This window comes from Columba livia, chromosome 16, assembly GCF_036013475.1.
Source record: "Columba livia isolate bColLiv1 breed racing homer chromosome 16, bColLiv1.pat.W.v2, whole genome shotgun sequence".
Taxonomy (NCBI): Eukaryota; Metazoa; Chordata; class Aves; order Columbiformes; family Columbidae; genus Columba; species Columba livia.
The window spans coordinates 280,920-297,510 of NC_088617.1; the positions used below are offsets into that span (position 1 = coordinate 280,920).

At 43.0% G+C, this 16,591-nt stretch overlaps 1 protein-coding gene and 1 long non-coding RNA gene across 18 annotated transcripts in view; one reads left to right on the top strand and one right to left on the bottom strand.

The window, feature by feature from the left end:
* Positions 1–234: 234 nt before the first annotated feature.
* The window catches only part of ZMYND8 (zinc finger MYND-type containing 8), a 61,257-nt gene continuing 44,900 nt past the window's right edge, over positions 235–16,591 (bottom strand). For 9 of the 17 annotated variants that reach the window (XM_065031715.1, XM_065031710.1, XM_065031709.1 and 6 more), the window contains 11 exons: positions 16,070–16,551; positions 13,843–13,983; positions 12,209–12,361; positions 10,883–11,386; positions 9,398–9,772; positions 8,649–8,839; positions 8,056–8,136; positions 7,663–7,741; positions 6,407–6,646; positions 6,086–6,243; positions 235–4,673 (listed from right to left, as the gene is read on the bottom strand). In XM_065031715.1, the coding sequence (XP_064887787.1) occupies positions 4,272–4,673; positions 6,086–6,243; positions 6,407–6,646; positions 7,663–7,741; positions 8,056–8,136; positions 8,649–8,839; positions 9,398–9,772; positions 10,883–11,386; positions 12,209–12,361; positions 13,843–13,983; positions 16,070–16,551 (2,806 nt within the window). In that variant the 3' untranslated portion in view covers positions 235–4,271. Of the gene's footprint in view, positions 5,785–6,085; positions 6,244–6,406; positions 6,647–7,662; positions 7,742–8,055; positions 8,137–8,648; positions 8,840–9,397; positions 9,773–10,882; positions 11,387–12,208; positions 12,362–13,842; positions 13,984–16,069; positions 16,552–16,591 lie in introns of all 17 variants that reach the window. The other 8 variants (XM_065031723.1, XM_065031720.1, XM_065031725.1 and 5 more) reach the window with 6 other exon arrangements.
* Positions 9,673–12,810, top strand: LOC135575546 (uncharacterized). Its single transcript, XR_010466513.1, has 2 exons — positions 9,673–9,891; positions 10,356–12,810. It is a non-coding gene; the product is annotated as an uncharacterized LOC135575546 (long non-coding RNA).

Below are 16,591 nucleotides of genomic sequence, written 5' to 3' on the forward strand. Positions count from 1 at the left end.
GGATGCAAAGGTCCCGCACTCATGAGACAGAAGATCCCAAATGCTTGAAATTATCTGCGATCTGGAGACTGTGCGGAAAGGAACGTCCATCCAGACTGCAACAAAACCGGGAACCCAGGAACACAGACCATTTTTCTAAAACAATTTAATAAAAAATTGTGACGCTTCTTGGAAAGCTGGAGAAAACCAAAGCACATCGTGTGTGTCGCCTGTCTCAGTCACGAAGAAACACAATTGTCAAAAAGATATTTAAGTTTAATACAAATTTTATACAAAGAAAATGTGAAAAAATACTTCCATATGCTAAAAGCAATTATGCTTCACAAATAAGGCCAGCTAGGCTATTTCTGACACAACTGCAATTCACGAATATTCTGTTCTCGCTTTTTTTCTAATACTTTTCCCTCTAATACGGGTTCTAGCTGGAGACTGTACAAACCGCATTCTTTTATAAACAATGGGAGAAATCAACATGACTAAAATGTACAACAGAATGTACTGGAATGATATCATACAATTAATTTTCTCATATACATACATCACCTTTGCTTTGTTCAATGCTTTGTTTTACACAACATACAAATGGTACTACAGTATAAGTGTAACAGACAGCATTTCCAGGGGTTACTTTCTCTCATACTGTACTGCTTCATGCTTACAGAAAAACATAAATTCCATCATATAAATAACACATGCTCTGGCCCAGCGTCAAGAGTCCTTTGCCCATCGCTCCCGATCCACGTTTTCCTCCGCACCTACCTCCTGTCCATTCAAAAAGCTTTCCAAGTCCTTTTTGGAGCATTTAAACAAGCAAACTGCACGGTGAAACACAGGGAGATCTTTACTTTCCTCAGTCGTGGATACCACTGATCAAAAATTGCGCTACAGGCACCTGGAGCGACTCTCCAGCCTTCCTGATACGGGACTGAAGAAGTTTAAACATAATTGTGACCTGTAAACAATTTCAACGGTCTGCTCATTGTAAAACACAATGTCAATCGTTCTGTGGTTCAGTCCGCGACTGGCAACGTCACAATTGGCCTAAGACAATTTGAAGTTACCCTTCATCATTTGCTTGCTCAAAGAAATTCTACGAGAGTTTCAAAGTGCAGAATTTTTGTGAATTCCTAACGCAAATGGACTTGTTCGGGTTCTCATGATCGTGTTATCTGCTGCGTAACCATTTCCCAAGACCAGTGTTCAGTGTCAGCTTGTGGTAAGGCTGTTTTAAACCTTCCTTTTCCAACTCAAACGCTCTTTATAAGTTAAAGTCGATACAAATATAAAAAGGAGATGGTACTCTAATGACATCCACAAATTGTACAGTATTTACAAAAGAAGCATAGATTTAATATGGATCTTACCTGTCCTCAGCTTTTCTAAGCCAGCGCTAATGCTTTACATTAATGTAGTGTAGTTAATGCTTTGTACACATATACAAAGCTAAAGTCTGAACCTTTGAGGTTAATCCAAAGAACTGTGTTTATTTTTCACATTTCTATTAGATTTATTTACTCCACCAATTGTATGGGCTCCTGGTTAGCAGTTAGACTCTTCGTACTTGGACTGGCACTGTGGTCTGAACATACTGAACTCCAGCTCTCATTGCCACTGTCCCCGCAGGAGGACTTACCACTACAGGAATGGTCTGCGGATTAAAACCAAGAGAAACACATCGTTATGTTAAAGGTCACATAGACATGACCACAGAAACAGAGATTTCCAGGGAAAATCCAGAACGAGTCCCAGTTTTGCACAAGAATTAATACCTTTATTACCACAATATGACCTCACGCCAGGGGAGAAAGTAGCGTATTACTGTCCTGTGGCCAAGAGTTCTTCTGTATTATTATTACTATATACACCGTCTGTGCTTGGAGAATTAGGTTTTCATAGTTACTACATCCAGTTACGTATTTTCTCCAAACTAATACATGGGAAGAGGAAAAAGGGGCTTAGAAAATAGTTTGTCGTTTGAAAAAGCTTTGAAAAATCAAAGTGGAATACAAAAATACCCTTGTTTAGAAGTATATCCTCGTTACACACTAACTAAATCTTTTCTTTCCCCAAAAGAAACTGCCCCGTGCATTCAGAGCAGAACAAGAACATCCATTCGAACTGAAAGTACTTAAGTTAAATCGTGCACAAATCAGTAACAAAAACATCGGCATTACTGGGAACTGTCTAATGCACCCTGGAAAAATATTCATATAGAATAAACTTTTCACTTCCATCATGATCTATAAATCTCAACAAATGAAGTTTCAGGACATCTCTGTAGGTGGTTATTGATTCTACAGATGCAGAGACAAAGGCACAAGAACGTTAAACAATCCGGTCAAGGTCACATCACTCTGGAAGATCTGGAGAAGGATTTATTGATCCGAGCTGTGTCTTAGCCTGCCTCCAAACGTGTGAGAAAGTCTAGAAACGCCTTTACCATACAGAGTGCGAGCACGTCTGGACACAATTCCAGTGATGCCCGACTGGCCGGCAAACAAACGCGTCCACTTCAGTTCACAGTATTTTGTGGAAGAAACAGGAGTGAGATTTTGAGGGGGATGCACAGACCTTCCCCGATGGCCGTGGGGCGTTCCAAAGGGAACACGGAGGAGAGGTAAAGTTCTCTGGAGCCCAACGTTGCCCACACTGATGTAAGAAACCACATTAGTGTCTTAACATCATTCGGCAAGGACCGTGAGCTTCCTGCTGCGCTGCGTTATCAGCTCCCCCGTGACAAGGTCTGTGCCTCCCAGAAGCCTGCTCATTCCATTCCCGGCAACGCCAAGACGAGGAGTTCATACTTTTACATTATGTTAACTGCAGAAAGAATAAAAACCAAATATGGAACCAATTTGCTAAATTAATTCAAGATTGGCGCCATTTTGTAATGATTTCAGCTGCGTATAGAGGGCTCCATGGAAATGGTACCCGGAAGATACACTGGAAGTTGTTCAGAGGAAGAAATTCCTAGTTAGCAACAAAGTGCAAGCGAACCCTAAACGAGCCGCTGTGCGAGCCACGGGCAGTGCCGCAGCAGGGCGACGGGCCGCCGCGCCTCCTGGACACTCACACACACACTTTCAGTTCGTATCGTGATCGGGGTATGGAAGGCGTGAGACTCCTTCAGTGTGTTTGGATCATTCCCTGAGAGGTAAAACCTCCTCCTCTGCCAGTTTTACACAGACGCACATTTTGCACACATATTAAACATGCAGTAAGGTTTAAAATCGTTTAAATTGCACGTGCAGCCGTACAGAGGCGTCTGTAGCTGTGCAGGACTAATGCAATGTGTACAAACTTTTAAACATGCACAAATAAAGGCTGAAACCTTCCAGACGTTCCAATTACGCTTTACACAACTCACCACGCTTTGTATTGCAGAAAAGTGACAAAGGTAACTGCCATTTTTCTGAATATTACACAAACCCACCTTACGATCTCACAACCTCTCAGCTATTCACAAAACAGCCTAACAGCTTTGATGTTTGCTACTTGATTTTAAAACACATATAAAACCTCGTTGTTACAGCAATTCAGTCCAAGCAACTTCGGGCCAATGCCGCAAAGTTGCTCGGTGCCCTCAGCTGAGACAGAATGAGCTAAAACGCTGCGAGGAACGTGACAAGCGCCGGCCCCCAGGCCGGGCAGTAGCGGCTGCGTGGGACCCGTGGCTGGGGAGCCGTGCGGCCGGGCTGCAGGACAGTGTGCGCAGGGAGGACGACACGGGAAACCCAGAGCAGGTCAGGCCTCACAACCACGGTGTGACTACGATACGCCGTTAAATCGGTACGTAGTTACTGTTATCTAACTGCAGCCAGGAAACGAACTGAAGCTGCCCGCACGCGTCTGCTCTGAGCGGCCCCCGCGCCGTTAGCGCCCGGAGCACCAGGCCTCCTCGGGTAGGGAGAACGGCGGCGCGGGCGCCGCGCGGACCCGGGGCGAGCGCTGCAGAACACGGCCGGTGCACAGAACCACCATCCAGCTCCTGTCCCATCCTCCCGTGACCGGCACTGGGGAGCCCGAGTGTCCCTGGTAAACCCTGACAGAAAAGCCCCAGGTCTGATTCAGTGCTATTTCTCATAATTTCGTAACGCTAATGTGCAAGACTGGGTGGGAGATACACCTCTGATGAGTGCATGTTTGCTTTGATAGGTACTGAGATGCCACAGGAATATCAAGCATAGCTCAGAAATAATTAAATCTCTTCAGGATACCATAGACAAAAAGATATTTAAAAGATATTTTAAATGAATTCTATATATTTACATTCATGTTGTGGTCAAGTATATACATGAAACGGGCAAATAACTAACATAATAATGTAAACTGGAAGTCTGACTGTCCTCGGTGCCTTCGCTATACTTCATAACAATTTCTAAGTTCTCGTGATGATGAATTATGAAATGAAACGGTGGAATGTTGCACGGCAAAATAAGACATTTTGCACCGCAAGTTGAGACTGTACCAGTGAATCCACATCTTGGCAGAACAGCAGACGGAGACAACCCCCCAGAAACACTGAGCACTTCAATGCCAGGAACAGCACTACTGCAGACTTTAAATGACGATGTTGTACTTACACTTGTGGGTTGAGAGGTTGGAATATAGGTGGTGGTCTGCGGTACCTGGACCAGTTTTATAGGCTGGCTGCTGGTCACACCTGTTGCTATCTGCAGAGACAGCACAGGCAGCCTCAGTAGAAGTCTCAGCTTTTACAGAAATTCCACCTAGTTGTTATTATTATTATATGAAATTTACGTTGGGTGTTTTGTTTGTGTTAAAAATTTGCATCCTAATGAATTCACAGGTTACTTCTTTGTTAATAAAACAAAATTCAAATTATGAACGTGATCAATGTATACAGCATGATGCTTCAGGTTGAATATCTATGTGAAAGCAATTCCAGATTTGTATAACTGGAATATTTCCTGGCAAAAGTTTTAGGTCATTGATTTTCTCCCATCCCCTACTTCCCTAGTAATACAAAGGCTGTGCTGCCACAAACAATGCATATGGACGTTGGGTGAGCCAGAGTTTAAGTGACTTCACCAGAGCGAATTCAGGCGGCACCGCAGACCCTTCTTCCCCTCCTCGCATCTGCTTCCCACGTTACTCCCTGAGCTGACACGTCAAGCCCAGAGGTCTAGCACCAGCCAGTAGCAAAAGTGTCAAGAAATGAACACAGCTCTCTAGTTTACTATGCTTCCCAACTCTACAGGACTATCTCCATGAGACATCATGCTGGAATCACAATACTACAAAATTAGTTTGCTTTTCATTTTTTAAAATACAACAAGGCTCCTACTGATGTGGGGACCATGTGTGAAGGTTTGAAGGATGAGCCCCCCCCAAATTTTTCACTTAATAAATCTTGCAAGGGCAGAAGAAAAACGATGCTGAAATTGCTAATAGTCAAGCCCTATCTATAAAGCAGAATCTTCTCTATAAACATTATCTATATATGCAATGTTAAGTCCCTTTTATCAGAGCATTTGCTCATCCTTGCCTACTGAATACTATCAGAGTAGATGCTATGGAGGATTTCAAAACTGCACACTGCTCCATTAAGTGTAGATCCAGGTGAACTGTTGTATCAGTGTTATGGAAGGCTGTGGTACCCTAGTGCAGTCTGTTGTGAGAAAGTAAGTTGATCTGAATGCAGGTCTTGAGCTTGGCCTCTGAAACCCAGGCAAGAAGGGCTTGGAAGTGCTGCAGTCAGTATTGCTTATCAGAAGGCAACTTGTATCGAAAGATCCAGACCAGAAGCTACACTGCTGGGTCCTGGAGAGAGAGAGAGAAAGAGGTCCAGTCCCCTCTGGCTGGAAGGATGAGCCAAGCCAACACGAGGTTTTCTGGGGATGAGTGAAGGGAAAAGGGTGTTCCCAGAGGACAGGAGGAGATTTTTATTTTTGCCAAGATGAAGAGTCAAAACAAACCACAACTCCCTGTCTCGCTCCCCAAATCACTCTCTGAAATATGCAAATGGTCACAAATTCCTGGCTGATCTAGGGAAGCCTTAGGGGGAGGTTTCAGAGAAATCTTACATACTGTATTTGTTGGAAGCAACCACAATGATACTCACTGTAACACTCTCTTTGCTCTTATCAGCTGAACCTTCCTTTTCCTTAGGGGTGCTGGCTGTTTCTGTGGGCGTGGGCTGCACACTTGAACTGGGTTGAGATGATTTATTTAAAGTTTCTGTGCTAATTTCAGTATCTGTTTCTTGCTGTGTTGCAGTAGCTAAAATAAAGGAAAAAAGATAAAGTAGCCGCTCGTGTACCAGTCCCCAGTCACTCTTCACAGGCACATCTGCACCCAGGCAAGCAAAGAAAACGGAGTCACCGTGTGTCCCACCCGCCCTGACCCTGCTCAGCCCAGAAACAGGCAACCGGAGCGAGATTACCTGACTGTGTGCAGGATTTCATGTGCTCAGGCCAGTGAGCTTGTTGGCAGGGATAGTCACAGTAGCTCGTATTCCAGCAGCAATAAAAAATGGCCTCTTTCTTGCAGTTAGCACACCACTGCTTCTTCTTCGTTTCATCCACCGCTTGCTGCTTCTCCAGTTCCAGCTGCTTCTTCACCTCGGCAATCAAACGATCTCGTTCTTGTTCCAGACTCTGACGCATTTCAGCCATTGTCAGTTCTACTCAAAATGCAAACAAAGATGAGGTTTGTATTTTCTGCCCCTAAACAGCAATATGCAGAACAATAATTTCCATGAGCTTAAAGAAGACACGTAAATAAAACTCACAATCAAAATATTCCCTGAGTTTGGGCATCTCTTCTCCATACTTACTCAACAAATGAAAGTCTTACGTCTTCTTGGCTCATCCTAGCACCAGGATTTTTACCCTTAACCGTTACTTTCCATTTGTTTAACACTTCAGTTCTGGATGTCCCACAAAACACCAGAATCCAGGTGTACCAGGTGCAGAATAAACACAAAGAGGATGCATGTAGCTCCTGCTAAAATCCTTCACCTGGACTGCAGCAGTGCAAACGCTGGTCTGCTCCACTTCGAAAGAGCAAAACGGTGCTAACGAACCAAAGACATGAATCTGAATAGAGAGTTATTCAGCCCTTAACTCCCTTCCATTCCAGATGTGCTCTGCAGGAAGAGGGCCAAAAAGTGCGTGAGGACACTGTTTTGCAGTCCTAAGGCTGCTGAGACTGCGTGCAGCTCAAAGCAAACCCGATCACCCAACTGCAGATTCTTCCCACAGTCAGTGCATTACATACAGATAATTTAAGAGGAATCACATTATAATCAAGGTTTCATTTCCTGCCATACAGTTGAATGAATGTAGAGATGGAAACTCAGCCCCAGGAGGAATACTCTTCAATCTGTTTAAGGTAGTATTTTGACTTTCTTTCACTGGAAGTCTGGCATCAAGACTGAGTGAAAGTTGAGTATTCACTTTAAATAAATAATAGCCCTCTGGGCCAAGTTTAGGCTAAAGAGGGCTTGAACACCTGTTGTTTACTACGCACATAGAAACAACTTGGTGTACATACTCAAAAGGTGTCCGCTAACACGAGCACAGCACATTACACATGATTTTATGTCCTTCACTTGCACAGCTCGTCGTATCATTTGCTGAAGGCAATACACACCGCGAGCACCTGGGCAGATGGCTGTTCTGATGGCCAGTTGCATACCTAGATTATGCTTCATTTCCGAGAGCTCCTGTTGATGTAACCACTGAAGTTTTTCTATCTCAATCCTCAAACGCCGAATCTAAATATTAAAAATGTAATAGTTAGTAATAATCAACAGGATGCAGTGTATAATACGTAATTATTGTACAGAAAAACATGCCCAAAGCAAAGAGCTTATCTTACAGAGCCCATCTGATATTTTTTCAGTGTTTTTCTCTACCACCCTAGTTATTACTTCTAAAACAAGACAAAAATTAGGATCCCCAGACAGTCCCGCTTTATACTACATTGTAGGTATAGTATGTGGTACTTTTATATACAAAAATACTATTTTGCAACTTTCAAACTTGAAATACAAGCAGTATTATCGCATTTTTTTCATCTTACACCAACCTCAGCTATTGTACTTCCAGTAGTGTTTTTTGAAAGATCATTATATATTTCAGTCATTGTTCCTTTGATGGCATCCATCATCTGAAACACAAAATGAGAAAAGAAAAATATTGGTGTATGTTTTTGAGAGATCCCCACTTTCACCTCCTTTCAACCACTCCTCCTATGTGGACTTATATTACTACCTACAATGCCCCATATCTCTCTATATATTCATCTGGATCTACTTCTAGAGGCCCATTTGTAAGTCAGAACACAATCCTTTTGATCAGGACTCCGATTTTTGAGTGTCCTGAACTGGTGACCTGCTTGACCTCCCACTTGTGGAAGCAACGGGGGAACAAGAGAAGGGTCTCAAGTGCCTGAGCAGCTCAAGTCGACGAAACACACACTCTGGCTCGGCAAGGCAGCGTTCGGCCAGCTCTAGACTGGTGGTTCAGCGCTCTCACCAAAACAGAGCTGTTCCTACCCAGGAGAATGAACATGCAACACACGACAACCTGAAAACAAAGTTATTTCAGAATCTGAAATGTCAATAACTTGAAAGGTCACTTCAAAATAAAATGTCAATAAAACCTTGCTCAAGAACTTACTTTGCTGGTGTATTTAGCGATATCTGCAGCCACGTCGGCTGAAGCTGTTGCGATTGGCAAGTCTGCATTAACTGAGGAAGAAAGTGTGCCTGCAGATCCAGAGCTGGTGACCATCGAGATGGGCTGAGTACTCGTAACCAAAGTTATGGTGGACGTGGACGTGCTCTGGGTGATCTCCTTTTGCTGCACGGCTGAGAAAAGAGAACATACAGCAGATCAGTCACGTAAACAATTATGAACAGGCAAACTTCTAACTTTCATGTGTGCACCTGGACATTTCCAAGATGTTTTACACAATGTTGCCATTTAATCAATTAATTATACAGTGCCCAGCCACTGAACTTGTACATAGTTATAAGGCTTAAGAGTAAGGAAGCAAACATATCTTTGAAACTTATCATTTTAGACTGGGCAACGCAAACATCTCCCTCAGATCTGTATTCCTTCCATTTTGGGACTTCTCCATCCGTCTCCCTAGGAATTCATGTCCTAACCTCTCAAGTCGGAGAATTTCCAACTAAAACCACACGTATGAGCGTAAGTTAGACTTTGACATAAGGAGACACGACTGTAAATACACACCAGAAAGAGCAGGTATGGTAAGCTGCATTTTAAAGTCACTTATCAGAGTAGAACCAGACTTGGAGATTTTGTTGATATGAAAAACTCCTGCTGGGCAGCCCTGGAGCACTGAGATCACTGCGGGCGCATTACGGCATCACGGGCACATGGAGCTAGAAAGGGTGTACCTTTGACTGCTTGTCTGGTCTGATATCTTGTCCCTTGAGAGGACTGAGGCTGCTGGGACTGAGACTGCTGGCTCTGCTGCTGTTGCTGCTGTCTCTGCACCTTCTGCATGTGCCATTTCTGAGAAGAAGTCTGAAATTTGGCTGACGAATTCCACACCACGCGCTGCACAGCAGGGGCAGTTTCCTTGGGCAGCAGAGGCCTCTGCTTTCTGACGGGGCTGCCCGTGGCCGCGGCCGGAGCGCCGACAGCGGAAGCGGCACCGGCAGCTGCTGTCACCCCCGCGGGGGGGGTCTGCGCGGCCGAGCGGGTGAGCACTGGCGTTTCCGGCAGCGGCTGCGTGCTCGCGCTGGAGGAGGGCGCAGCTTTACCTACAACTGAACAAACACAGCGTGTAACGCCAGCTTCTCACCAACACGTCCGAGTCATAACTTTCCATCTAATTTTTGGAAGAGCCATACGCACCTTCCAGTCTGCTTCGAATTCTCCTCAGAAGGTAATTGATACTCTACAAGTAAACTCACTTCTTTATTCTACAAGTAAGCTCATTTCTGTTCAGCTGAGGTTGGTGGCAATTCAGAAGCAAAACAAAAAGCACAAAACCCAGAGAACCAGCCTGATCCCCTCTGGGAGATACGGGAGAGGTCGGCGTTTGTTAGGTTGTTTCTGGGTTACTTACACCGGCCATCTCAGTTTCTTTCAGGAGAAAAATACATTCAAAAGGAGCAAGGACTGAACAATAGCTGAAGAAATAGCACGCTACACGTTTTCTAAACAAAGGTGCACTGGCACTGACAACCTGATATACAGTGTATTTAAGATACTGACATTTACTTGAAAATCATGCGGAGCTCATAGCTGCTATAAAATATAGACTAGAAGAGAAAATGATATATGAAGGATGAAATATTTTTCAATCTAACCGTTTAAATTTGGTTTCCTACTTTGTTTTGTCCACAGGCTAACGTGCAGAACAAGCTTCGCAAAAGCCCTTTCCTCATTCACTGCGATTGCTTTCCTCTTGTAGCCACACAGAAACAAGGGACGAGATCCCAGAGACAATACATGTGTTTAGCTGTTCTTTTGGTTATTGCTGAGAGCACCTGTATTGATTTCCATGGGACCTTATGCAATTTGTGTGTTTGATAATTTCTACACTTGCCATTTTGGGACAGCTACGGAAATGTAAAGATTCAACTGAAAGTCACAACAACTGCAAAATAAACTCTACATTTGTCAAAGAAGAAATACGACAAATATTCATAGTTCTAGGCTGCTGAAAGGAAACTCAATGAAGTGGGATTTAAACCAGAAGCTATAATGGGGAACGAAAACGTTTTTCATAGTCACAAAGAATGAAAAATCACTCCTAAAAATTGTTTTACTACAGGTATTTCTACGTTAATGCAAAAAAGAAAGGTAACGAATCTGGCTTCAAAACCAGCTCTGCGGCACAGAAGGAAAAAAAGAAAGTAGTCTCATCCTACCATCTTGTTTAGGAGGAGTCTCCTTCGATTCTTTCTTGGTCTTCCTTCCGTCGCGGCCACAATGATCATCCCCGAGGTCGATGACGAGTTCGCTCTCCGAATCAGAGTCCAGGCCCAGGTGCACAGTTGGAGAGTCTGTTTCATCTTTACCTTTCAGTTTCTCTTTCGCAGGGTGCTGTAAGCTCTTTCCCTTCTCAGAAAACTCTTTTTCGCTGTCTGTAATTGCCTTTTCTTTGACTGGGTCATCTGTCTTCTCCAGATCCGGACTTGTGCTTTTAAGTTCCTCCTTGTCTTCATTCTGTGCTTGGGGCTTGGGTTTTTTCTTCAAGTTCAATGACTCTTTGTCACTTCTTGTACCTTCCTTGTCCTCTCCATCTTCCTGATCGTTCTTTGATTTCTGATCCTCATCACTATATTCACTGTCACTGGTGTCGGACTTTTCAGAATCTTCAGAGTCGCTGTGTTCTACTGCCGTATAAACAGCTTCAGATATTTCATTTATTCCTATGGTGGGGAGGAAAGTACATTCCATGCTGGCATCAGACTGACCGACATTACCAAAAGAATACTCTATATACTGGAACAAAGCGTATATATACCGTTATCTTAACCGTGAGCCCTTGAACTAGAAACACTTCCCTTAGTGCCCTGTTTCAATACCAGAATGTACAAGGATTACCTTCCCCGTATTCTAATTCAAACCTTTCTTTCACTCAATGGGCCTCCTTTCACTCATATTCTCCCACTACACGCAAGCTGTTTTGTTCAACTGAAGCCGAATGCTGGCAAATGCAAAGAGGAATTATTTTTATGCACAAAACCCACTTTAAAATCAGTAACACTATTCACCCGATTCAAGTTCCTTACACACATGTCTGCAGAATCAGTTTTAGGCTGCCAAGGTTTGCAAGGAGAATCTCTGATTTCTTTAGTGCCTAGAAAGTCTTCACACACTTTCTAGACAACACTGACCAGCATTCAGCTCCTGTGTGACTGGACATGCTAATTCGTGCAAGTGATGGAAGTTTGGTCCAAGTCCTGAACTTTTCAATTTATAAAGCAAATATTAATACTGTAATTCTGTCATACTACCTATATCAGAATGGTAAAAAACACATTAAAAGATGAAAGCTTTTTGACAAAAATTTGAAACATCAGCCGTATTTTAAATTAAACTTGCCTCAAAGAGCTCAAATATCCTCTACTCTTGTTTTAATGCACAAAATATTTAAGGTTATGGTATTTGAAAACTCCTTTTAAACTCCAGCTCAAACTTTCCTCAAGCGTATCCTTCAGACGCCCACTGCATTCCTGAGATACACTCACCAAGCTGTGCTTTACAACTCTCTATTGTCTTGTCAAGATTAAGCTGGAACCTGCTCCGTATCTGCCGTTTGGGCGAGATGAGCTGCACGGGGGTGCTTTGCTGCTGGACCGACTCGCTCAGCTCCTTCAGATCCATCTCGGCTTTGCTGCGATCTGGGAAAACAACAAGGAACTAAGGAAAATATTTTACAGAAACAGATCGATATCCAGTTTAGACAAACCGTACTGAGCAACGGTGCAGACAATGCCAAACATATTGCACCCCTTCTATAATTGTGGGTTAAATAATAATTCTAAAATGACTTTAGTACAAACAACGGATTCTCTGATACTACAGATTTCCCATGCAAAATGCCTGTATCAATTATTTGGACGTTTGTCAACGTTAATTATCAAATCATGATCATTCAGGTGTGCACCCTGTCCAACAACAGCAGTAGCTCACTAAAAGTGCTATTTACTACTAGTAGTAATACTTCTCCAGCGATAATTAAGCAGCAATAAAAATTCTTACAGTCACCATTTAAAATAATTAATAAGAATATAGATGTGCATTGTTACACTAGAGAAATAAATTTAAGATAATATTTTTTTCCCATGTATATCAGCAAAAACTTGTGTTCTGAGACTACAACTAGAGCTAGAACTGTCTTAGCAACTAAGTTTCACTTTTTTGCTTCAGTTTCTCCATCCCAAGGGCTCTGTTTCTGTTCACAGTCCCGTGCTCTCCTCTTGGCCACCCTTGCTGACACTGCACTAGTGCCCAGGGCACCGACTGGCCTGGGCCGGTCGCCTGCGGGGGGAGGAGGGAGGAGGACGGGACCCAGACAAGGATTAGTGTGGCCAGTCTGGTTCTCAAACCGCTCCGGGTAGGCTCAACAGAGCCAGAGCCGTGTGGTGGAGGAGAGGAGCCCTGCGGAAGCCAAAAGGCAACACTGGCCCAATGTGTGTTTGTGCTTCATTTAGAGTTTCATTCCACAGTGGTTATCGATGTCACAGTATTGCCTTACTTAACTTTAAAAAAAAAAAAGCCCCCCAAGGCCCCTACCAACCCACGTATATTTACAAGCCAGGTTTAGCTGATGTACAACTCAGAGAAAAGTGAAATAACTAGTAAGGGCTGAGCCAATGATTCCTCTGACCAGACACTCTACAAGTTCTGACTTGCTGTCAAGGTACAGCCCACACCGCAGAGTTAAGAGCCACAACACGCGACAACTCCAGCAGCACAGTCGTCTCCATCGCGCTTGGCCACTCCGTGCATTATGAGCTCGCAAACAGAATCTGTATCGCAGACAGAGCAGCACAGACCGAATAATTCAAGTATTCATGCAGTTTTTGTTTACTGCTGAAACGTAATACAACATTTAGAAACCTACCTACTGTGTAGAAACATTCATTGCTACAGTCCAGCTAAAACAAATCATCCTTTAACTACTTCCTTTCATCGACAAGAGGAAACAATAACAGGAACGTTAATTATAAAACAAAAAACAACAGCATATTTGCTGAAACAATAATCACACGTGTGCCTCACCCAAAGACACACACAAGCAAGTTTGTTCATTGCTGCACTGACACCACTGTAATTTATTCAGCTATAAAATACTGGACCTTCAAAGGTTAAGACTAACCAAGATTGAGGTTCAGAATGCTTCCTGGCGTGGAGGTTCTGTCTTGCTTGGAAGAAATGGGCGTTGATGCTTGAGGAGAGAAAGGTTTGGGGCTGCCGGACAAGCTCCCCGCTTGGCCCGTTCTGGTTGGTGCCGGAGAAGCTGGAAAGGTACAAAATGAGTAGAGACAGATTTACACATCATCACAATAAAGCCATATGGACTGGAACGAGACAGCTTTAAACCTACACACGCAGGGAAAGGATTTTGTTTCATAACTCCAACACTCTGTTATACTTCCACTGTAACCTACAACTAACCCTTTAATTTTAGTCTAATAAAAAAAAGAAATTGTAAGGAAAATAACATTATTGCAGGGATATAGTGGGGCCAAATGTGGGCTTACCCCCAAGACCACTCAGTTTGCAGCGACAGAAAGTACCTAGCTTTCAAAATGCAGTTATTTTAGATGTTACCAAATTCTGACATGCTAAATTGCTATGTATTTTTATCCATGTAAACATATAAACATAGAAAACACCACCTACCCCATTTTTAGCTACATTAACAGAGAATTAGAAGTACAAACCATAGTAGGTTTAATCAGTACAGCTGGAGATCAGCAACCTAATGTCTTGGATATTCTAATTTATGCAGAGTTGAAGCAAAGTTGTATGCTCAGCCTTTAAACTGCCCATGAAATAATGTTTCAAAAATTGTCTAGAAGGTGAAGGACTCGTTTCTGTCTGTTAAATCTCTGCCTAATGTCATCCTGAACCCACTACTGGGCCCTTCTTCTTCCTCAGAGCATCCAGGATGGTCTGCATGTTTCAGATTCCTAAATGGTCGCAATATTGTTTCCAAGTCATTTTCTACACATCACTCAAAATACACAACAGGGGCATCCAGAGAAAGCTGCTCTTGTCTAAGGACAGCGTAGTCATCCTGCTCGAATTACTTTCTCAGCACGCAGGTGACGTAGTTTACATTTGAGCAGAAACAAAGGGCTTTTCCAGCCAAGTTACAGGTGAACATGGCAGCAGCTGGCGTCTGTAACCATCTCCAGGCGGAGATGCCGGGGGACTGGTGGCTCCGGCCTAACTGCTGCTGAGCCCGCTCCCGCATTTCTGTGCGCGAGGCCAGAGGGCAGCAGGGCTGGAGGAAGAGCCAGAACTGCTGTAGTAACCGCGAACCCAGAGCGCTGCCATACCCCCTGCCACCCTCCTCCACCTTTAGCTGACCTGCCATTACTATCTCTGCTACTACAAAGAAATAATGATGTGGTGTAAGAAGGCTTTACGTTTTAAGACACAGACCAGTACCTGTTAGCTACACCTTACGTATAAGAGCTGTACACACATGTATAATGAAAAGTTACATATAAAATGAATTTTTCCTTTTGACATGTTTCAAGTATTTTCATATATTTAAATTCACGTGGTTACTTTGTTATCACTTTCTTAAGACGGACAGGATCACATCATGAGACACTTCCGTACCTACAGGTAGTTTCACAGCCTGGCCTTTATTGGCTAGAAATAATAGAACGATAATAAATAAATAACAGCATTTTATCTACAAATTGTAACACAGCATATTGATTTAGTTTCCATACAAAGGCTTCCTTTCACCAAAACCAAAGTTTTAAAACACTCACATTATTAATATACTATGTCGTTTCTTTCAGATAGTGAGGAACTTTATGGATTAAAAACCGAAGTTAAAGTAGTCCACTGGAGTGCCACAGGTTTAGCCACCATTTGGTCCTGGACTGCATGGTCAGTCTGGGAAGTCCACATTCTGTATTCTACACTCCTTTTTATCCGCTCTGCCTGTGGAACTCTGGTTTTCTCATATTTTAGCTACTCAGTTGGAACACTATAAATTAAGCTCATTGCCTTGAAAAAGAGCTATCAAATTTTAAACAGAATATCTCCTAATCATGACAATTCTAACTCTTTTTGTATTTACTTCCACTCTCCATTCATTTTGATAGTTACAACTATTTTCTCCTATTTAAACTGAAGGGTTTTACTGACTTTTCAAGATTATGTATTCCTTCCTTCTCAAAGTGACAGAGGGGACTGTTATTTCTTACTTGTCATACTGAAAGTTAAACACATCTATTTGTTTTCTAACATCTCTTCGCAAAATGAGTCATAATACAGGCTGTCTTTAAAAAGTCCATGGAATAAAACTAGTGCATCAACCAAATGCAAAGTCCTTTACCCCACCTCTTTTTTTTTACCTGTGTTCTTCTCAATAAAGTCCATGGATTCTTCACTGGCACTAAAATGACTGGAAGTTGCCTTTTTCTCTGCGTCCTGTTCGACATCAGATCCAGTGTGAACGGAGGAGTTTGTACTCATGGGTGACCGCGGCATGTCTGTCAGCGAGATCCTGCGACCGGTGCCGCTGCTCAGCATCGACTTGCTCATGAGGATCTTGGGCGACGCCGTCATGTCAAAGTTCAGTTTGATTTTCTCTTGTTTGTCTGTCTTTGCAGTTCCAGCAGTTGGGTTTGCAGGGTCTAGTAACATTTGGTACTGATTGTTGGGAGTATATGGTGTCCGGAAAGGTGCGTAATTAAATACTCCGAATTTTCTACGAATGTTATCAACATAAACCTCCATTTCTTGCATTGCACTATTGAAGATGCTTTTAGTCTTTTTCACAGAAAAAGGAATTTCTTTAGACATGAGGTAGCAATTATTTATTGGAACCCAGGCCCTATATACAAAACAGAAAAACAGAAGGTAATGTAGCCACA